General features: G+C 57.4%; 1 protein-coding gene across 3 annotated transcripts in view; it reads left to right on the plus strand.

Moving 5' to 3' along the window:
• The window catches only part of LRP1 (LDL receptor related protein 1), a 79,853-nt gene that overhangs the window by 30,910 nt on the left and 27,843 nt on the right, over positions 1–21,100 (plus strand). For 2 of the 3 annotated variants that reach the window (XM_034644302.1, XM_034644300.1), the window contains exons 14-37: positions 749–950; positions 1,302–1,427; positions 3,845–3,985; positions 4,089–4,214; positions 4,900–5,016; positions 5,466–5,546; positions 7,146–7,313; positions 10,288–10,470; positions 10,869–11,069; positions 12,231–12,476; positions 12,697–12,894; positions 14,106–14,310; positions 14,492–14,656; positions 15,287–15,531; positions 15,781–15,912; positions 16,225–16,452; positions 16,680–16,854; positions 16,939–17,033; positions 17,224–17,373; positions 17,493–17,633; positions 17,969–18,103; positions 20,169–20,300; positions 20,543–20,677; positions 20,881–21,010. In XM_034644302.1, coding sequence (XP_034500193.1) covers positions 749–950; positions 1,302–1,427; positions 3,845–3,985; positions 4,089–4,214; positions 4,900–5,016; positions 5,466–5,546; positions 7,146–7,313; positions 10,288–10,470; positions 10,869–11,069; positions 12,231–12,476; positions 12,697–12,894; positions 14,106–14,310; positions 14,492–14,656; positions 15,287–15,531; positions 15,781–15,912; positions 16,225–16,452; positions 16,680–16,854; positions 16,939–17,033; positions 17,224–17,373; positions 17,493–17,633; positions 17,969–18,103; positions 20,169–20,300; positions 20,543–20,677; positions 20,881–21,010 — 3,857 coding nt within the window. The remainder of the gene's footprint in view (positions 1–748; positions 951–1,301; positions 1,428–3,844; positions 3,986–4,088; positions 4,215–4,899; positions 5,017–5,465; positions 5,547–7,145; positions 7,314–10,287; positions 10,471–10,868; positions 11,070–12,230; positions 12,477–12,696; positions 12,895–14,105; positions 14,311–14,491; positions 14,657–15,286; positions 15,532–15,780; positions 15,913–16,224; positions 16,453–16,679; positions 16,855–16,938; positions 17,034–17,223; positions 17,374–17,492; positions 17,634–17,968; positions 18,104–20,168; positions 20,301–20,542; positions 20,678–20,880; positions 21,011–21,100) is intronic. The other variant, XM_034644301.1, reaches the window with a different exon arrangement.

Genomic DNA, 21,100 nt, shown 5'->3' on the forward strand with positions numbered 1-21,100 from the left:
TTCTCGCTGGGGTGGTCATATGCTTCGTGAGTCATGTGCGTATCTAGGCGTGTGGACTGAGCCCTTTCCTGGTACATAAGGCCTTGATGACATGGCCCCTGACTATCTCTGTGGCCTTTTCTCTCCCCCTGTTCCCTGTACCCCAACATTTGAGCAAGCGACACTAGACAGCTTAGAATTGCTGGCACAGCGCGTACAGGGTGCAGCCCCCTGTGCTGCTGCTGACGTAGTTTCCTGCCTCCGTCCCACTCCCCCTCCCCTGTCCCGTGGCTCAGGAGCCACCTGCTCTGGGATGTTGTCTCCAGACCCCTCCTCCAGCCTGCATTACCGTGGGTGCCCTCCAGGAAACAATAGTGGCTTCATGGCAGGGACTGTGTCTTTTTCATACCACAGCTTGGCCCTTCATAGACCCTGGCAAATGTTTGTTGAGCGAAGACACGAATGGATGAATTTTGGCTGTCTGCTCGCACTGTGCACGTGCGTGTGCATGTGCACGCACATGCGTGTTGGAGGGATATGAATGAATTTGAATGGATCCGAAGGAGGATGGTGTGGACAAGTTCCCCACCAGCATCCTGCGGGGTCCTGGCTCTGGCACCTCACTGTGTGCAATGCTTCCAGGCTAATGGGGGAAACAAGACCCACACCCAGGACATGGACACATGCATGAACAGTATGGTCATCCCCCGGCCTTCCTCAGGCACCCCGTTTGTCCTCAGCTCCTCAGTAACCTCTCCTCCGTTCTTAGATTGTGTACGAGGGTCCTGAGCTGAACCACGCCTTTGGCCTGTGTCACCACGGCAACTACCTCTTCTGGACCGAGTACCGGAGTGGCAGTGTTTACCGCTTAGAACGGGGTGCAGGCAGTGCGCCCCCCACTGTGACCCTTCTGCGCAGCGAGCGGCCCCCCATCTTTGAGATCCGCATGTATGATGCCCAGCAGCAGCAAGGTACCCCTGGGGCTGGGGCCAGTGATGGGGTGGGACCGCTATGGGGGGGTAAGGCTACTCGGGAAGGGGGGGAAGACACTCCCAGGGATCCTAGGCTCTGATTTTTGAGGCCCCGAGAAGAGAGGCCCCCAACCCAGTTTGACTCTGTCTTCCCCATCTCCTCCCCTGTCCCATGCCTCCACGTTCTCTTCCTCAACACGCTTATTGTCCTGTTACCACTTCCTCCCTTTCTGACTCCTCACTTGAATGTGACTTTGCCCTGTCCTCTCGTCTCCTCTCTCTGGTCCTTGTGGACCCTGCCACAACCTGTCCCTGTCCTCCCTGGCCCCTTCCTCGGCCCTGCCTTTGCAGTGGGTACCAACAAATGCCGGGTGAACAACGGCGGCTGCAGCAGCCTGTGCCTGGCCACCCCTGGGAGCCGCCAGTGTGCCTGCGCTGAGGACCAGGTGTTGGACACGGACGGTGTCACCTGCCTGGGTATGAGGTGCCCCACGGGGCTGGGAGGCCTGGGAGCAGTCCTCAGCGGGAGGGGGCCGAAGTGTCCAATCAGAAATGAAAGAGGCAAAGGGGGCCCTGTGGGGGCAACAGGAGGCAAAGGATGGGGTGAGAGAAGGCCCTGGCGGCCAGGAGGGGGTTCAGGGAGGATCAGGGATGGGAGGAATTTGGGAGAGCACGAAAATTAGGGGAAACAGTGATGACCAGGACGGCTTTGGAAAGAGGAACACCTTCTTTGACATTTGTCTCCCCTTGATTAAAGTAATATAATAGCAGTTCTAAATACTGGAAAATAGAGAAGGGAAAAAAAGCCCAAATCCTACCAGCAGACGCCGGTGTATCGTTAGCAGTGTGGTAAGCGAGCGCCATCCTTCTATGGCCGGCTGGGCTACGTGGTTGGGTTTATGCAGCTGAGATCATACTGCACATAAAACGTCTTCCACCCGCTTGGGCTCATATGTGTCACAGCGTGTCCTGTGTTGTTGTTGCATTATTTTAAATAGGCTCTTTTTAGATAAAAGTAGGTCGTGCTCATTGTAAAACATAAATAAGTGAACAGTATAAAAAACATAAGGAGAAAGTACAAGTCACCCCCAAATACCACCACCCGTGGATGTCACTGTTACTGTTTGGGGGGACACCCTCCCGAACACTTCTCTACTCGTTTACCTTTACTTAAACGGAATCGTGCTCCACCTGCTATTCTGTTTTCTGCTTTTTGTCACTCGACAGTAGATCATAGATACGTCAGCAGAATTTTTAATGACTGAAATATATTTCATTAGTAAACGTTCCTTAATTTTCTCAGCCATTTCCCTCTATTGCAGGATGTCTGTGTTGTTTCTCTCTCTTGTTATAATCACAGCTAACATTGATTTCTTGAGCACAGACATACAGTACTAAGACAGGATGATAAGCACTTCCCGTGAAGTAACTTGCTTAGTCCCTAAAATATTCCTGTAGGGAGCATATGTTTTATTACCCCCAGTATACGGATGAAGACATTGAGGCCCAAAGTTCAAATAGGGATTTGAACCCAGGAAGTCTGACCCAGAGCCTGTTTTTTTCCATATCTTGCTCTGCTATTTCCCACACTTCCTGCCTTCCCATATTCTGGATGGTTACCTCGAGATAGAATCCCAGAAATGAAGATGGATCAGCGGGGCCTTAGCAGACAGCTAAGAAGGAGTGACTGAGTCCAGGTGGAAGGCAAGAGCATCGGCAGAGGGGGAAACCAAGTGGCCAGGGTGATGGAAGGATCCACACAGACACTGAAACTCCCAAGAATTAGAACAGGAGAGAATTGGGGAAAAGTGACACTGAGCCAGCAGCTAAAAACCCTTAAGATCCCAGGGAGTGGCTCAGGGGCCTGTAGCAGTAGGGGTTGGTGGAGTCTAAAAGCGTGAAAATCAGTGCTGATTTCTCAGAAAGGAGAGAATAGTTGGGAAGCAGCGAGGAGCAAGGTGACACATGACAAGACCCAGTGGCCCAGGGCCGCAGGACAGACAGTGGGCACCCACGGGACACACAGAAGTCTCAGGGTTTCGAGCGGGGATGAGATGGTTGGGTCAGAAAGACATCCAGCAGAGCTCAGGGTGCAGGGACAGGGCTGACATGGGAGCGCTGGGCTTCTTGATGTGACCCTCGCAAACGCAGACCAAGGATGTAGTGATTTTACTGCTGAGAGCTGAAGGCAGACAGGTGGTGAGGTGGGAGTGTTGAGGGACAGGAGGGTGCAGCCTGCAGAGTTCTGGGACCTGTGTTCCCTCCTGGTGAAGGTGATGCTTCTGTGAATCAGGGACCAGGACAGGGGCCTCAGGGCCCCAGAGGTCACTTCCAAGAGGCAGTTTAGGGAAGGAAGCGGGTGAGGAGTGGTCTTCTCAGTGGGGACAAAAGTAAGTGGAGGGTTGGGGACCTCCAGGCTCTCTTGGAAGCAGCCGGTCTCAGGTCATACTGAAGTACCAAAAATATTCAAGTAAACATCACCCTGGTGGCTTGAGAAAGAGCTGCGGTTTCCATCCAGATATTTGTTCGTGAAGAATTACGCCCTAGGAAAAATGACTCTGGGGGTATTATTTAAAGTAATACAATAGGGGGCGCCTGGGTGGCACAGTGGTTAAGCGTCTGCCTTCGGCTCAGGGCGTGATCCCGGCGTTATGGGTTCGAGCCCCACATCAGGCTCCTCCGCTATGAGCCTGCTTCTTCCTCTCCCACTCCCCCTGCTTGTGTTCCCTCTCTCGCTGGCTGTCTCTATCTCTGTTGAATAAATGAATAAAATCTTTAAAAATAAATAAATAAATAAATAAAGTAATACAATAGGCAAGCGTAGGACAGAGAGCGGAGAGCCTGTCCCATGACCTGGGTCTGACTTCCCCCCGTCGCCCCTGTGGTGCCCGCAGCGAACCCATCCTACGTGCCCCCACCCCAGTGCCAGCCCGGCGAGTTCGCCTGCGCCAACAGCCGCTGCATCCAGGAGCGCTGGAAATGCGACGGGGACAACGACTGCCTGGACAACAGCGACGAGGCCCCGGCCCTCTGCCGTGAGTCCTCGGTCCCCTCCCCGGGGGGACGGCAGGCCTGCAGGGCACAGGGGTGGCAAGCCGGGCCCGCCCTCTCCCTGACCCGGACCTGTCCGCTCCCCAGATCAGCACACCTGCCCCTCAGACCGCTTCAAGTGTGAGAACAACCGGTGCATCCCCAACCGCTGGCTCTGTGACGGGGACAACGACTGCGGGAACAGCGAAGATGAGTCCAACGCCACTTGCTCAGGTGTGGGCTCGGGGAGGACCGCATGGGCGGCCCCCCAGGCAGGGAGGGGGCAGCGGGGCATGGGAAGACAGGGCAGCCTTGGCAAAGAAAGGAGCCCAGGGTCCTGGGCCGAGAGGCCGGGGCTGCTGGGAGCAAGAGGAGAGGAGCGCTCTCCCTCTGCCCAGGGGTGGCTCCGAGGACTGAGTTTGCGGGGAATAGAGCGTGGCTTCGGATTGGAGACAGGAGCAAGGAGGGTGGATCTTCTCCTTGGAGGACACCAGAGACCCCTTCAGAAATGGGGTGAAGCAAATGGGGTATCAGAGCAAATGGCCAGTGTTTTCTTTTTTTTAAGATTTTATTTATTTATTTATTTGAGAGAGAGGGCAAGTGTGAGCGGGTGGAGGGGCAGAGGGAGAGGGAGAGGGAAGGCGAGGATCTCAAGCAGACTCCGTGCCTAGCACAGAGCCCAATCCCAATGTGGCTCCATCCCACGACCCTGAGATCATGACCTGAGCCGAAACCAAGAGTCGGACGCTTAACCACTGAGCCACCCAGGCACCCCACACATAGATGGTTTTGAGCTTCTGGAAGAGAAATGGCTTTGAGACCCTTGGGAAGACTTCCTGATCGGCAGAGGATAGGAGGAAAGAACAGGAAGTTGAGAGGGGGCGGGACTGTGAACACTCGCGCCCATCCCTGTCCCCAGCTCGCACCTGCCCACCCAACCAGTTCTCCTGTGCCAGTGGCCGCTGCATCCCCATCTCCTGGACGTGTGATCTGGATGATGACTGTGGGGACCGCTCCGACGAGTCCGCCTCGTGTGGTAAGAGGGACGGCAGGGAGGCAAGGCTGGCACAGGGGAGGGGGAGCCCATGAGAACGTGCCCTGGGGCGGGGGTGCTGGAGGGCCCCTGAACCTTAGTCCCTGGGTAGCCGTGAGCAAGTTACTTCATCTCCGTGGCCTCTGTGAGTTTTGTCTGCAAAACGGGGATAATAAGAGCACCCACATCACTGCGCTGATGTGGGGATTCAGTGAAATCGTGCATGAAAAGCACTCAGCACCGGGGGAATGGTTGGTCACTAGAAGCTTGAAAAAGGGATGCTCAGAGGGATGGAGACGAATGAGCAGAGCTTCAGGTTGAGCCCCCTTTCCCACCCCTGACTGGCCGGGCCATAGCTGCTGGTTCCAGGAAGGACCCCGCACCCACCTGCCCGGTGCTGTGATGCTGTATAATCTTGAGGGCCCTACTCAGCTGTTCTTTCTCCCTGACAGCCTATCCCACCTGCTTCCCCCTGACTCAGTTTACTTGCAACAATGGCAGATGCATCAACATCAACTGGCGATGTGACAATGGTAAGAGCTTGCCCCCCTTAACCTTGCCCCGATTCCTAGGAGAACTAGAAGCCGCAGCCAGGTCCTGGGTGGGAGATAAAGGGGTTTTAGAATCAAGCTGGGGCCTCCTTCCAATTCACTAAAGCCCCACTGGGTTGGCTGGGAGCAATGAGGACAGAAATGCCATGGGAAAACCGGCATGGACTGGGGAGAGACCCTCCCAGTCACCCGTCAGCACCATTCCTCCCCAGACGGGGCCTGAGCAGCCATTATCTGGCAGAGGCTTGGAGGCCAGGAGAAATGGGTGAGAAAGGCTAGAAGGGCAGAGCAAGGGGAGCCCAGTGCCCAGCTCCCTTCTCCCTGCAAACCCCAGCTCCTGGAGTCCTTGGTGTACCCTCCAGGCTCCGGCTTCAGGCTCGGGAGCCCACCTGGAGGTCAGCCATGGACCACGCGATGTCAGCCCTGAGCCATGGGGGCCAGTGGATCGTCATGTGTGTGCTGTCTCGTGGCTCTGGTTGTGTCTATGTGTTGTGACGTGTTGTACCAGTGGCTCCAGCCCTGGCTAACGTGTGAGAGGATGTATTGGGTCAACGCCACGTTGCCCCTCATCTTTGCTGTGTCTCGTGTGCCAATGGTTGCCCTGGCGGTTTCTGTGTTTCAGAGAAGGATTGTGGGGACGGCTCTGACGAAAAGACCTGTCCTGAGCCTGCCGGTCAGTGCATAGAAGCACATGCACCATCACCCCAGAGCCCCAGCAGGCCTCGGGCCGCCTCTCAGGACCCCCAGGCAGCTCCCCTCTCCAGAAAGCTCCTAGGACGTGAAGGGAAAGAGAGAAGGGAGAGAGGAGGCGACAGAGAGAGAAAGACAGTGGAAGGGCAAGAAGCAGAGAGGGCAGAGGAGAGATGACAGAGGTGGGAACAAGAAGACCAAGACACAGAAGGGAAGAGAGACAAGCAAATCCAGGTGGAAAAGACGCAGGAATACACTTCAAGGGGGAAAGCCATAGCCCAGTCTTCTCAAGCATCCTGAAAATGTGGAGGGAAGTCCCGTAGCCCCCACCCACGAGGCCTCGAAAGCAGGACATTCATTCAGTCACCCTCAGATGCCTTCCAGAAGTGACCCCCGACCCTTCCCAGCTGCAGGCAGTACCCCCTGTGAGCCGAGCACCCACAGCCTGGGGTCCAGCAGTGCCCAAGCTCAGGGGGGGCCTGATTAGGCCCTTCCCTCCCCAGAAGGGCGCCTCACCTACACTCCACCCGCCTGACTCCCTCCCAAACCAGAGAAATCTCTGCCTTTCCCCCCAAGCAAGCCAACCCCTGTTCCCACACCCTGCCGAAAGGAGAAAGGGAAAGGAACGTGTCCAGTCCCCCACCCGCCACCTTCCGAGACTCAGGGAAGGGCCGTCGGGCCCCCCCACCTCTCCCCGCCCCCCTCGTGGGCCATGGTGCATGCTGCAGTCTATGCAGTTTCTGTGTCTTTTCTGTTTGTTATTTTCTCAGTGGAGGGGTGGGGTGGGCTGAGGTGGGAATGGGGAGGTGGGCGTGGGGGCCCCAAGCTGGGGTCACAGAGAAGGCCGCTCGCTGACCTGCTCCTCGATTCTGCATTCTTGCCTCCCCCCAGACAATGACTGTGGGGACAACAGTGATGAGGCCGGCTGCAGCCACTCCTGCTCCAGCACTCAATTCAAGTGTAACAGTGGGCGCTGCATCCCCGAGCACTGGACCTGTGACGGGGACAATGACTGTGGGGACTACAGCGACGAGACCCACGCCAACTGCACCAACCAGGGTGGGTGCCTGGGGGCCAGCAGGCGCGGCGAGACCATCCCGTGCCAGTCGCTCAGCCGTCCCTCCGTCCCTCCGTCCCTCCCCCCGTCATGTGCCGCTGCCATCTGGGAACCAGAGATAACCCAGACATGGCTCTTATCCTCAGGAGGTGCCTGTTGTGAGGGAGGGAGAGAGATTGTCAACAGACCCTCGTCATACGCTGTTAAGAGTACGGGCTTTGCAGTTGGGTGGCCTTGGGTTTGAGCACCAGCTCTGCAACTTACTATCTGGGTGGCCTTGAGCAAGTTACTTCATCTCTGTGGGCCTCTGCGAGTGTCATCTGCAAAGTGGGGATAATAATAGCACCCACATCACAGCGCTGATGTGGGGGTTCAGTGAGATCATGCACAAAAAGCATTCAGCATACAGCCTGTGCTCGAGAACTGGGAGCTTGGAAAAGGGATGCTGGCGGGAGGGGGGCAGTGAAGATGAATGAGCACAGTGGGGACCAAAGGAGAGAGGTGGTGGCTCTGTGAGAGTCCTCAGTGCCCAAGCCTCTGGGGCCCAGCTGGGGGGCAGTGGGGACCGACCGAGTTTACTGGAAGGCACAGACCCTCTCAAAGAAGGTTTGTTTCTCAGCTCTGGCTGATTGTTTCCATGGAAGACTGCAGACCCAGGGCTGCCCAGGCTTTAAGAGACATCAGAAAGGCAGATTTTTATGTGAAACCTGCCCATTTCTAAACACCGTTGTATTAGTTTCCTATGACTGCCACAGCAAAGTGCCACAAACTGAGGGACTTAAACAGCTCTCGGTTCTGGAGGCTGCAAACCCAAGTCCAAAGTGTTGGCAGGCCTGGTTCCCTCCAAGGGCTGTGAGGGAGACTCTCTTCAGGCCTCCCTCCTAGCCTGTGGTGTTTGCAGGCAATCTTTGGGATTCCTTGACTTGTAAGTGCTTCCCCCAATCTCTGCGTTCATCTTCCCATGGCGTTCTCCCTGTGTGTGTGCCTGTCTCTGTGTCCGGATTTCCTCCTTCTATAAGGACACAGTCATATTGGATTAAGACCCACCCCAACGACCTCATCTTGATCATTTGCAAAGACCTATTTCCAGAGAAGATGCACGCTCACAGGTACTGAGTTAGACCAACAGCATCTTTTTAGGGAACACAAATCAACCCATAACAACTGGCAATGGACTTTAAAAGTTTTAAGGATACTGTAGGCCAACATCTTCCCACAGGCCTTATCTGGCCCCTGGACCTCCAGCTTACAACCTGTGCCTTAGAGAGTGAAGGTGCATACAGTGAGAGCAGTATGATTGCACGAGCTCCCACTAGGGGCCCAGGACTGAGAGGGAGGGCGGGAGGGTCACCTGAGGCCCAGGAAATAGTCACTGAGTCTCAAGGGCCATCTCGGAAGTGCTGGGCGAGTGGGACAGGTAATAGTGCCTTGGGATTCTGAGAAGGTGGCCCCCAGAGGCCGGTGGTGGAAAAGCACTCGCCTCTCACCTACAAGCTGGGTGAACTTGAACAAGTCATTTCCTCTGAGCCTTGGCTTCCTCCTCCATGAAATGAGAGGGGATGTAGGGGGGGACCCGGCCCATGGGAACAGGCATGTCGTGACTGGTAGTAACCATTAACGGTGGTGAGCTAAAGTGGTCTGGGGCCATTTAGGAAGGGGGGGGGTCTGAACTGGGCCCTGTTGAGGGATTGGCCAAATGGACAAGATGGAGGGTCCTCAGATGGGAGGTGGGTAGGGGTGGAGAACACAGTAGCAAGATTTAGAGCGTGAAACTGGGCACTTTCGCCTCTGCCTGTGCGGGCCCCTCAGGCTGGAGGGACCAGCGGAGAACGAGGCTGTGTCCATGGGGGAGGATGACATCAGCAGTTGAAAGTCAGGCACTGGGGCCACTGAAAGACTTTGAAGCTGGAAGGCGATAAGATGTACGAGGTGCTTTCAGAGGACAATCCTAGAAGGGGATCCAATTAGAGGTTCAGGGGCCCCCCGAGGAAGGAAGCTCAGCTCGGAGGCCACTGGTGAGATGCAGGCATTGAAATGAGAGCAGTGAGCGTACCGGCGGCAGGTCAGGGGGGAGGAGCAGGCGGCAGAGTGAGAGCGAGGTGGGGCTCCTGCGCCATCACCGGTGGGCGCCTCCTGAGCCAGATCTCGGTGCAGCCGCTGGAGTGAGCATGCAGCACATGAGTCACATCACAACCTGCCCTCCAGCCTGCACTGGCTCCCCACATGCTTGAATTGAGGCCAAGCCCCACTCCATGGCCTGCAGGGCTCCCGCCACCTCCCTGACCTGTGTGCCTGCCGCTCATTTCCTCCCTCACTCTACTCCAGCAGCGCAGCCTCAAACACGCCTTAGGCAATTGGCGAATATGCCCTGCATGGTCCTGCCTCTGAGACTTCACACAGGCTGTTCCATCTGCCTGGGCTGCACCTCCCGGGATTCTCATGTCATTCGGGCCTCTGTTCAAACATCTCCTGCTCAGAGGGCTTCCTTGGCCATCTTACCCAATGGCATCCTCACCCCTCTTTCGCCTTGACCCAGCTTCGTCTCCATGGCTTTGATCACTCCCTGCTAGAACTTCAGCTCTGTGAGGGGAAAGACTTTGTCTTGCTCACCCAGCACCTGGAACAGTGCCTGGCACACCAGCGGCGCTCCATAAGTGTTTGTGGAGCTCCTGGGTAAAACGGAGGCTGGGCGAAGGTGAGGGGCCTTTGAGCTCTGGCCTAGCAAATTGCTTAGCCAATAGACCACTGGTGTGTAAAATAGATTATTGACTAGCCGATTGCTGGGGTCCTGGGAGGTGTGACCTTCCTGACTCCAAGTGCGCTTCTGAAAAGTGTCAGCAGGGCTCAGAGAACTCTCCATCCCCGCCTCAGCTCAGAGCTCTGGACTGCACAGAACGGGAGGGGTTTGGGAAGGCAGACATGGGAATGGCTGACCTGGAGCCCCTACCCCCCTTGCCCTCTGTCTGCCCCCTGCAGCCACGAGGCCTCCTGGCGGCTGCCACAATGATGAGTTCCAGTGCCGGCTGGATAGTCTGTGCATCCCCCTACGGTGGCGCTGTGATGGAGACACTGACTGCATGGACTCCAGTGATGAAAAGAGCTGTGAAGGAGTGACCCATGTCTGTGACCCCAACGTCAAGTTTGGCTGCAAGGACTCTGGTAAAAAGAAGGATGGGCGGGAGCCTGGATTGGGTCAATATGGGCGGGAGGAGACCATACTGAGTGCAGGGGAGTGGCAAGGGAGACAGCACTATCCTGGGGGGTGGGGACATGTGAGGCAAAGGGCTGCACAGAAGCTTGTGCGTGATGCCTGGGGAATTGGTGAAGGGGCCACGGCCTGCACTAAGGGCCCTGGGAACCAAAACCGCCACCACCAGAGGTGAGCTTCAGCACCCTCTGCAGCTTCTTGCTTTCTTTGTTGTCTATGTGAATCTGACAGAAAAGGCCTCAAGGTTCCTAGTGGACCCCAAGGCATTACAATCATGGCCCTATTAGAGAAGCCCACTGGGTCTGGGAAGAAAGGCACGGAGGCCCCTCACCCTATATCCATCCCTCAGCTCGATGCATCAGCAAAGCCTGGGTGTGTGATGGCGACAGTGACTGTGAAGATAACTCGGATGAGGAGAACTGTGAGTCCCTGGCCTGCAGACCACCCTCACACCCCTGTGCCAACAACACCTCAGTCTGCCTGCCCCTCGACAAGCTGTGTGATGGCAACGATGACTGTGGAGATGGCTCGGATGAGGGAGAGCTCTGCGGTGAGGCCCCCAGACAGGAGTGGGGAAGGTGGCTGGGTAAGGAGTCTGGCCAGGGGCCAGCGCCGGTGGTGTAGGACAAGCTGTGTGGGGAGAGGTCTCGGAGCAGGAAAAACCCACTCAGGCTGCCGGGCAGGACACACCCAGAGCAGTTACCAACAACCCGTGTTGAGTTCAGACTCTTCTGGGCCGGAGGCCGTGCCGAGCACGCCACACTGTTATAGCATATCAACCCCTCAAACGGCCGTATGAGGCCACTGAAATGATCATCTCCATCATACAGATGAGAACACTGAGGCGGACACGTTAAACACCCGGTCCAAGGTCACACAGCTCCTAACATGTTGTGGAGACAGTGCAGTGCAACCCCTTCCTGCGGGCACAGGCCCCTCCCCCACCCCCAGATGGCAGAGCAGTACAGAGCCGCCTTTAAAAATGAAGACACCAGGATTACCTGTTGATATGGTCAGGGCAGGCTTCCCAGAGGAGGCAAGAATTTAACTGGGTCCCCAAGGACGGACGGTTATATCTTGTACAGTGAGAAGGTGGGGCGAGGAGGCTGTGCGTTCAAGGATCCGAACAAACAGGGGTCAGGGAGGGCCACATGGTGTGACGTGGGGACAAGAAGCAGAGCCGAGCCGCCGGGCTTCTCCGTGCAGGCAGAGCATCTGTTCCTGGGGGTGAGCAGTGGGAGAGGAGGCAGGCTGGCACTGGCCCGGAGAACTGCTGACGGGTCATCAGTCAGAGCTGGCAGATCTCAGGGTGTGTCAGAGAACCCGGCAGGACATTCCCTACTGCACCCCACCCCAATCACACCCAAATCAGGGGAGATCGAGGAAAGGGCAGCCCTCCCAGAGAGGCAAAAATCTGCCTCCCCCCGCCCATGGGCTCAAGAAGCGACAGAGAAATGCAGACCACATCCTGCTATGATGTGGGGGTGCTCCTCCTGGTCCCAGCGGTGGGTGCTGGGGTCCCAACTCTGGCCCCAAGGGAGCCTGGGAAGTGGTGGGACAGAGGCTTGGCCAGAAATGGAAAAGAAGGATGCCACGGGCAGGGAGCCAGGGCTCTGTCTGGGCCGCCCAGGACTTGGGGCCCAGTCAGGCCGTGGTCCTGCCTCCTCCCGGCTCCTGACCCTGATCCTGTCCCCTGCTGGCCACTCTGCAGACCAGTGTTCTCTGAATAACGGAGGCTGCAGCCACAACTGCTCAGTGGCACCAGGTGAAGGCATCGTGTGCTCGTGCCCGCTGGGCATGGAGCTGGGGCCCGACAACCATACCTGCCAGATCCAGAGCTACTGTGCCAAGCACCTCAAGTGCAGCCAGAAGTGCGACCAGAACAAGTTCAGCGTCAAGTGCTCCTGCTACGAGGGCTGGGTGCTGGAGCCGGACGGCGAGAGCTGCCGCAGCCTAGGTGACATACAAGGGGAGAGGTGGCGGGGAAGGCTGGGCAGGCTGAGGCAGGCCCCTGAGCTGCTGTTGGCTGGCTTTGGGCTGCCGGATGCCAAAGGCTGCGGTTTCCGCCCATGACCCGGCCAGGGGCTGACAGAGACCTCGCCTGCTCCTAGACAGGGTGGCTCTGAGGCCGCAAGCCCCATGCTGATCCCTGACCCCCATCTCACACCCCTCTCCAGACCCCTTCAAGCCATTCATCATCTTCTCCAACCGCCACGAGATCCGGCGCATCGACCTTCACAAAGGCGACTACAGCGTTCTGGTGCCCGGCCTGCGCAACACCATCGCCCTGGACTTCCACCTCAGCCAGAGCGCCCTCTACTGGACCGATGTGGTGGAGGACAAGATCTACCGCGGGAAGCTGCTGGACAACGGAGGTGACTGCCCGCTCCTGCTGGCCCAGGACTGATGGGGGGGGGGGCGCGCGCAGGAAGAAGAGGCACTCGGGTCCTCAGAGCTGCAGATCCAGATCCAGGCCGCCCGGAAGCCGAGGACCTTAGCTCCCCCATCCCCCACATTCTCGTTAATTGGGTTAGATTTTGCTGTGGGTCTCGGTTCCTGACGCCCCGTAATTATCGTCATTAGAGCTGCCAGCCTGATAATTAACAAAATGATCAGCCTTTCTTTGGAATGGCCTGGAGCTCCCCAAATCCTAGAATGTCAGGCTCAAAAGGAAAAAGCCACTTAGGGATAGTGTACCTGAATCCTGACTTCTGTCCAAAGGCAGCAGGACCCATCACAGACATCTGTCATTAATAACACATATGGAGCACCTGCCATACGCATGGGGCCCTGGGGAGACAACGGTGATCAAAACAGGCCAAAACGTCTGCCCTCATGGAGCTTACACACCAGGGGAACATCAGATATAAACAAAACAAAGGAGTACCACATGGAATAGAACAGAAGGGGATAGTGCTGTCGATATAAAGACAGAAGGTGGGGAGTGGTAGGGAGAATGGGGGTTGACATTTTAAATTGGGTGGTCAGGGAAGGCCCCCTGAGAAGGCAACATCTGAGCAAAGACTTGAAAGAAGCACATTTTACTAGAGGAGTTTGTATTGTTTGTAATAGAGAAAACTTGGAACCATCCCAAATGTTCATCCACAAGGCTAAGTAGATTGGGATAATGTTCACACTATGCAACAGTTTTAAAAATAATTAAAAATAATTTCATATATGTTTATATATACATACATATATATATATATTTCCATGGAAAAATCTTTAAGACAGTTTATGAAGTGACTTCTAGAAAGTTCTGTCTTCCTCATATTGACTCTATGTCTCTCCCCACAAAGCTTCTACCCTCTGCTCTGACTGCCTTCCATGGGTTAGCCCTTCAGAGAGCTGCAAGCAGAGGAAGGCTGTGACCTCCCCTTCTTCAGGGTTCTGGAAACTAGGCCTCTCCTCTCCTATTTGACCTCCTGGTGGGGCAGGGGGCCTGGGTGAGGAGAGTGGGGGTCTGTGAACCCCAGGTGAAGCTGGGGTGCATCAGAGACATTGGCAGAGTTGTCAGAGTGGAGGGTGAGTCATCCAGGCTTCCTGGTCTCCTATCATTTCACGCCCATGACGTTCTCTTCACCAGCCCTGACTAGCTTCGAGGTGGTGATTCAGTACGGCCTGGCCACCCCCGAGGGTCTGGCCGTGGACTGGATTGCAGGCAACATCTACTGGGTGGAGAGTAACCTGGACCAGATTGAGGTGGCCAAGCTAGATGGGACCCTTCGGACCACCCTCCTGGCTGGCGACATTGAGCACCCAAGGGCAATTGCACTGGATCCACGGGATGGGTGAGGACCCTACCCAGCCCTATTCTGGCCCCGTGGTCCCCTCTGAATCCTCATTCAGCCAGGTCAGGGACACCTGTCTCTTCAAATGTTATTCACCCCCTCTGCCCTTGACCAAAGATCCTATAATGGCCCTGCTCCAGGCCCTCAACCTTGGCCCCCTGACCTCCTCCCCACTCCCCAGGATCCTGTTTTGGACAGACTGGGATGCCAGCCTGCCCCGCATCGAGGCCGCCTCCATGAGTGGGGCTGGGCGCCGCACCATCCACAGGGAGACGGGCTCAGGGGGCTGGCCCAATGGGCTCACCGTGGACTACCTGGAGAAGCGCATCCTCTGGATCGATGCCAGGTCAGCACCCCGACCACGTCCCCAGAGGCCCCCATCTCCCCCCTCCCCTCCAGGGACAGGGTGGGGTCAGGAGTCTCAGGACTTGGTAATGAAAAGGCCTGGGCAGTTAGAGCCAGAACTGGGGCGGCCAAGGGCTGGGCCCAGTGGGAGGACTGAGGTGAGGGGCGAGGCTGGACTGGGGGAAGAGGCATGGGAGGACGAGGGTGGAGGCAGGGCTGTCACCCTGCACAAGGGGGCCTGGCCCAGGCCTGGGCGAGGGTGAAATGCAACCTCTTGTCCTCACGCACAAATCTGTGCACTCTGCTCACGGGCTTTGTCTGCCCGGGGGAAGGGCGAACTTCTTATTGGTTGGCTCAGAGGGGGCACCTTTTTCCAACCTCCTCAAAGCCCTGTGTGTGCTAACTATGGCCCTATGGAGAAGCGAGCCAAGGGACTCAGGGCGTGGGAATTGGGATCTGAGAGCTGGGGTCCTAAACGGTGAACCACTGGTTCTCATTGCACATTGTTCTGTTCGCCTTCCCTGGCCGGCAAGGCCTGGGAGGAAGAACTGCTCCAGTGTGCGAGGGTTGGGGGAGGGGGCAGGGCCTGGCCCCAGCCAGCATCCTCACTCTGCCCCGACCACGCTCTCAGGTCAGATGCCATTTACTCAGCCCGTTACGACGGCTCCGGCCACATGGAGGTGCTTCGGGGACACGAGTTCCTATCGCACCCGTTTGCAGTGACGCTGTATGGGGGGGAGGTGTATTGGACGGACTGGAGGACAAACACACTGGCCAAGGCCAACAAGTGGACCGGCCACAATGTCACCGTGGTACAGAGGACCAATACCCAGCCCTTTGATCTGCAGGTGTACCACCCCTCCCGGCAGCCCATGGGTAAGGGGCCAGAGAGGGGCCAGCAGCCTCTGTAGAAGCCCTCAGGAAAAGAGAGGGCCGTGAGAGCATGAGGGGCTGTGCTGAGATGGCGGGGATGGGCCAGCCTCCTGGCTAAGGAGGGTCTGGTGCAGGCGGTGCCGGAACGGGGAGGGGGAGAGCCCATGAAGAGGGGGTGGTCCAGGTGAGAAAGGCTAGGTAGGGGCCAGCAAGTCACAGGACATCCTCACTTCTCCTTTCCCCCACCCCCAGCTCCCAATCCTTGTGAGGCCAACGGGGGCCGGGGCCCTTGCTCCCACCTGTGTCTCATCAACTACAACCGGACTGTCTCTTGCGCCTGCCCCCACCTCATGAAGCTCCACAAGGACAATACCACCTGCTACGGTAGGAGGCCCCTCCCTCAAGAGCCAAGGGTAAACTGAAGCTGAAGGGGAAGGTGTCAGGTACCCAGGCTCACGGCTGTAAGTGAAGGTAGACAGTCCCAGTCACGAGGGGCCTGCTGGGAGAATCTCCAGAGACAGCCACTGTAAGAAGATGCAGGAACTCAGGCAGGGAGGTGACGCCCCATGGGGCACTTCCTGATAGCAACGGCCAGCAGCACGTGGAAGGCACCAGAACAAGGAGGGACCCTCCTTTGGGTGGGTGGGAAGCATGAGGTAGGGGACTGCCCTCAGTGACCTGCCGCGTGCCCCGCAGAGTTTAAGAAGTTCCTGCTATACGCACGTCAGATGGAGATCCGGGGCGTGGACCTAGACGCCCCCTACTACAACTACATCATCTCCTTCACGGTGCCGGATATCGACAACGTCACGGTGCTGGACTATGATGCCCGCGAGCAGCGCGTCTACTGGTCCGATGTGAGGACACAGGCCATCAAACGGGCCTTCATCAACGGCACGGGCGTGGAGACCGTCGTCTCTGCAGGTCCTGCCCTCACCCTGGTGTGGGCGCCCCTCGCCTGGCCCTTCCTCCCATCCCTGGTCCCCTTGGTCCTGATAATCCTTTTCCAAATCCTCTTCCTTCTCAGTGCTCCAACCCTGGTTTCCTGATCCCTGTCCCCTCCCCCAAACCAGGCCAGTCCCCCACTTCCTCCAGCCTTCTGACCTATGCCCCCAAACACCCAACCTCCAACTCCCCGCTGTGCCCCCCAGACTTGCCAAATGCCCATGGGCTGGCTGTGGACTGGGTGTCCCGAAACCTGTTCTGGACAAGCTACGACACTAACAAGAAGCAGATCAATGTGGCCCGGCTGGACGGCTCCTTCAAGAATGCCGTGGTCCAGGGTCTGGAGCAGCCCCATGGCCTGGTGGTCCACCCGTTGCATGGGTCAGTCTCAGGCCCAGGGTTGGGGAGTGTGGGGTGTGGGGCGGAAGCCGAGGGGTCTGACTTGACCTTCTCGCACCTTCCCAGGAAGCTCTACTGGACCGACGGGGACAACATCAGCATGGCCAACATGGACGGCAGCAACCGTACCCTGCTCTTCAGTGGCCAGAAGGGCCCTGTGGGTACGAGCTTGCCTTGCCTGCGCTGCAGCTCTTCCCTAATTCCTCACTTAGGAGACCCTCGGGGTCCCTCGATTGCCCCTTTGTCTCCCGAACTCCTAGCTTAGTGCGTGTCCTCACCATCCTCCCCCAAGACCACACATCCTCCGGCCCAGGTGCCAGGCTCCCTGGCAGTGACACCCACCTCTTCCAGGCCTGGCCATCGACTTCCCTGAAAGCAAGCTCTACTGGATCAGCTCTGGCAACCACACCATCAGCCGCTGCAACCTGGACGGGAGTGGGCTGGAGGTCATCGACGCCATGCGGAGCCAGCTGGGCAAGGCCACCGCCCTGGCCATCATGGGTGAGGGCTGCTGGGTTCCGGCAGGGACGGCCGCGGAGAGGCCGGGCGGGGCTGGGCTGGACTGGGCTGGCCTGGGGGTGGGGCCCTCCCCGGGGTCTCATCCCCTCCTGCCTCCCCAGGGGACAAGCTGTGGTGGGCAGACCAGGTGTCGGAGAAGATGGGCACGTGCAACAAGGCTGACGGCTCGGAGTCCGTGGTCCTGCGGAACAGCACCACCCTGGTGATGCACATGAAGGTCTACGACGAGAGCATCCAGCTGGGTGAGGCGGGGGCAGGGCCGCGGGCAGGGGCTGGGGTGCAGAGGGGAATCCCTGGGCAAGAGGTGAATGGGAATGGGCGCGGGATAGACTCCGCTCAGCACCGGAAGGGGCTTGTCTTCTTCTCACAAAGGTACCAGACGTGCTGACAGCCACAGGTCACAAGAGCCAGGGGCCTGCCGGGACAAAAGACTTGGGTGTGGGTTGGGTGGTGACCCCCACCAGGGCCAGGGTGAAGGCAGTGACCATCCTGTCCCCGGGCAGCACAAGCCTGACACTGACGTCCCAAGGGGGGCCACCTCAACCCTTTCTTTCTCTGTGCCTCCCACCCACCCCAGACCATGAGGGCACCAACCCCTGCAGCGTCAACAATGGTGACTGCTCCCAGCTCTGCCTGCCCACGTCCGAGTCGACCCGCTCCTGCATGTGCACAGCCGGCTACAGCCTCCGGAGCGGCCAGCAGGCCTGCGAGGGTCAGCGCCCCACGCCGCCCGGGATCCCGGCCCTGACCCCTGCTACCCTCCCACCCCACCTGCCCCCTCTCACCCTGGGGACAGGACTGCACTTACCACATATTGTTGTGTGCTTCCCTGGTTAGGTGCTTAGTAAGCCCCCACCGTGCTAGGTGCTGCCAAGGTCCCTGTCCCTGTGCCGCAGTGTTAACCAGAGATGGGGCTAACACAGACAGGAAACTGGACCTGACGTGGCCCTCCGGGGCCCGCAGGAGGGCTTTGGAGACACAGATGTCGGCAGGCAGCGCCAGGGTCAGCTTCACAGGGGAAGGTGTGCTGTGAGCTGGGTTCTACAGGACAAGCAGGATTTGAGTGCATGGATCGAAAGAGAAAGGACAAGTGAGGCACGGGGTCCAGAGCAAGATGGAGATATGTGCAGGAGCCCCTGCCACCCAAGGCGCCAAGGGCGAGGGGCAGGCAGAGTGGGGGGATCATAGGTGAACGGCTGGGGGGTAGGGCGGGCCTCCCGTGAGTTCTCAGAGAGGAGTGCCTGGAAGGTGGTGTTCGGGCTAGATTAACCTGGCGGCAGAGAGCCTGCCGGGTTGGGGAGGGAGAAACCGAGGCAGTCAGACCAGTTAGGAGGCAGTAAGCCCAGTGTGAAGAGATGGGGCCTAACAGCTGGGTTGAAGAGAAGGGGTGAGACTCAGACATTTCACAAGAGCTTGCTGACTGATTTATGAATTTGCCCCAGGACAGCACTTCCCAAAGTGCGCTCTGGGAACCTCTCTCTTTGATGTGGGTAGATGTTACAGAAAGAAGCACTGGGTTGAACAAAGTTTAAGTGTTTTTTGCTGCGGAACCTCTCAGAGTTTTGGATATACTCATCTGCACTGAGATTTTTTTCTAAAGAGAAGACCCTCATGTTTGCGGTTGCCCCAAACTCCCTTGACCACGAATCCTTTTCTTCACGGAGCCTGAGAAACCAGAGCCCCCTGGGGGATTTATCTGGGGACACACTGTATCAAGGGATAAAGGCCGTGGAGGATTCTGGCTCACGTTGATAGTGGCACCCCATAAGAAATAGGAAAACAGAGGGGCGCCTGGGTGGCTCAGTCGGTTAAGTGTCTGCCTTCGCCTCGGGTCATGATCCCAGGGTCCTGGGATTGAGTCCCACATTGGGGTCCCTGTGGGGAGTCTGCTTCTCCCTCTTCCTCTACTCCTCCCCCCAGCTTGTGCACGCTCTCACTCTCTGTCTCTCTCTGTCTCTCTCTCTCTCTCTCGCTCTCAAATGAATAATTTTTTAAAACCTTTTTTTTTTTAAAGATTTTATTTATTTATTCGACAGAGATAGAGACAGCCAGCGAGAGAGGGAACACAAGCAGGGGGAGTGGGAGAGGAAGAAGCAGGCTCACAGCAGAAGAGCCCGATGTGGGGCTCGATCCCACAACGCTGGGATCACGCCCTGAGCCGAAGGCAGACGCCTAACCGCTGTGCCACCCAGGCGCCCCTTTTAAAACGTTTTTAAAAAAAAAAAAAGAAGAGGAAATGGGAAAACAGAATGAGACTGGCTCAGGAGTGAGGAGTCAGGGATGTTGAGTTTTAGGTGTTTGAGAGAGGCTGTGGGGTGGCACAGGCCAGACTAGGGAGGACAAAGAGGAACCCAAGGTGGAAGTCTTCACTGAGGAGTCATCTAGTTCCATTGTCTTGTCTGAACCTCCCCAGGTTCTCCCTAACAGCTTTGGGGTTCCTGGGTTGCACTGAGTGAAGCCAGACTAAAGGGCCCCCTTTGGGAGAGAGAAATCCAGGTCTCTTCTGCCCTCTAGTGGGAGTTAGCAGTCTTGCAGGTGCTTCCCCAGAGCGGCTCTCCTTTCCCACCACCCCCCCCCACACCCCATTGACCAGGTGACCTCCCAGCCCAAGCTGAAGGCCTCAGGCTAAGGTGTGTGTATCTGTGTGTTGAACAGGGAGGAGTGAAGGCTGGGAGAAGATATCAAAAAGAAGCAGAGAACAATAGGCTTGAGAGTGACAGACCCCAAGCTTAAAGGGGTATAGGTGAGGCCCGTGCCTGAGTGTCCTTGTGTTTCAGGTGTGGGTTCCTTTCTCCTGTACTCTGTGCACGAGGGAATCCGGGGAATCCCCCTGGATCCCAATGACAAGTCAGATGCCCTGGTCCCAGTGTCGGGGACGTCTCTGGCTGTCGGCATTGACTTCCACGCTGGTGAGTGGTTTGGTCGCAGGAGGGAATAGGACATTACCTTGGGGGTGATGTGCTCTGGGAGCCCAGTGAAAGGCTGCCTGACCACAGCTAGAGGCTACCCCTAACCTGCTCTAGCTTCCCTTCCAAGCCTCCTGCCCCCGCCACCAGCACTCACCTCCATCTTGACTGCCATTTGATTCTGACCACCCCCCAACCTTTCCCCTGCCTTGTGGGACATCCCCATGTTGGCTCCTCTCCTCCAGAAAATGACACCATTTACTGGGTGGACATGGGCCTAAGCACCATTAGCCGAGCTAAGCGAGACCAGACATGGCGCGAGGATGTGGTGACCAACGGCATTGGCCGCGTGGAGGGTATCGCCGTGGACTGGATCGCAGGTGAGCCATGAAAATGCTAGGCAGGCTGGGGGCCTCCAGGTGTGGCACAAGCCCATTGGGGGGGTGTGGGATCTCAGGAGCAGTCTGAGGAGAAGGAGTAGGCTGGAACAGATGGGGGAACAGCAGGGAGCTAGGGGCTGGAAAGGGACCAGGTACATGCATTCCCACCCAATCCCCCTAATCTCCACCCACTCCCTCCTCAGGCAACATCTACTGGACCGACCAGGGCTTTGATGTCATCGAGGTCGCCCGGCTCAATGGCTCTTTCCGCTACGTGGTCATCTCCCAGGGTTTGGATAAGCCCCGGGCCATCACTGTCCACCCAGAGAAGGGGTGAGAAGCTGGACGGGCTGTTCAGTCTGGCCCGGATCTGGCCCAGTCACGCTCCACAGCCCACACTGACTCCCTAGTCTAGGGACTGAC

The sequence above is a fragment of the Ailuropoda melanoleuca genome, chromosome 15 (genome assembly GCF_002007445.2).
Source record: "Ailuropoda melanoleuca isolate Jingjing chromosome 15, ASM200744v2, whole genome shotgun sequence".
Lineage (NCBI taxonomy): Eukaryota > Metazoa > Chordata > Mammalia > Carnivora > Ursidae > Ailuropoda > Ailuropoda melanoleuca.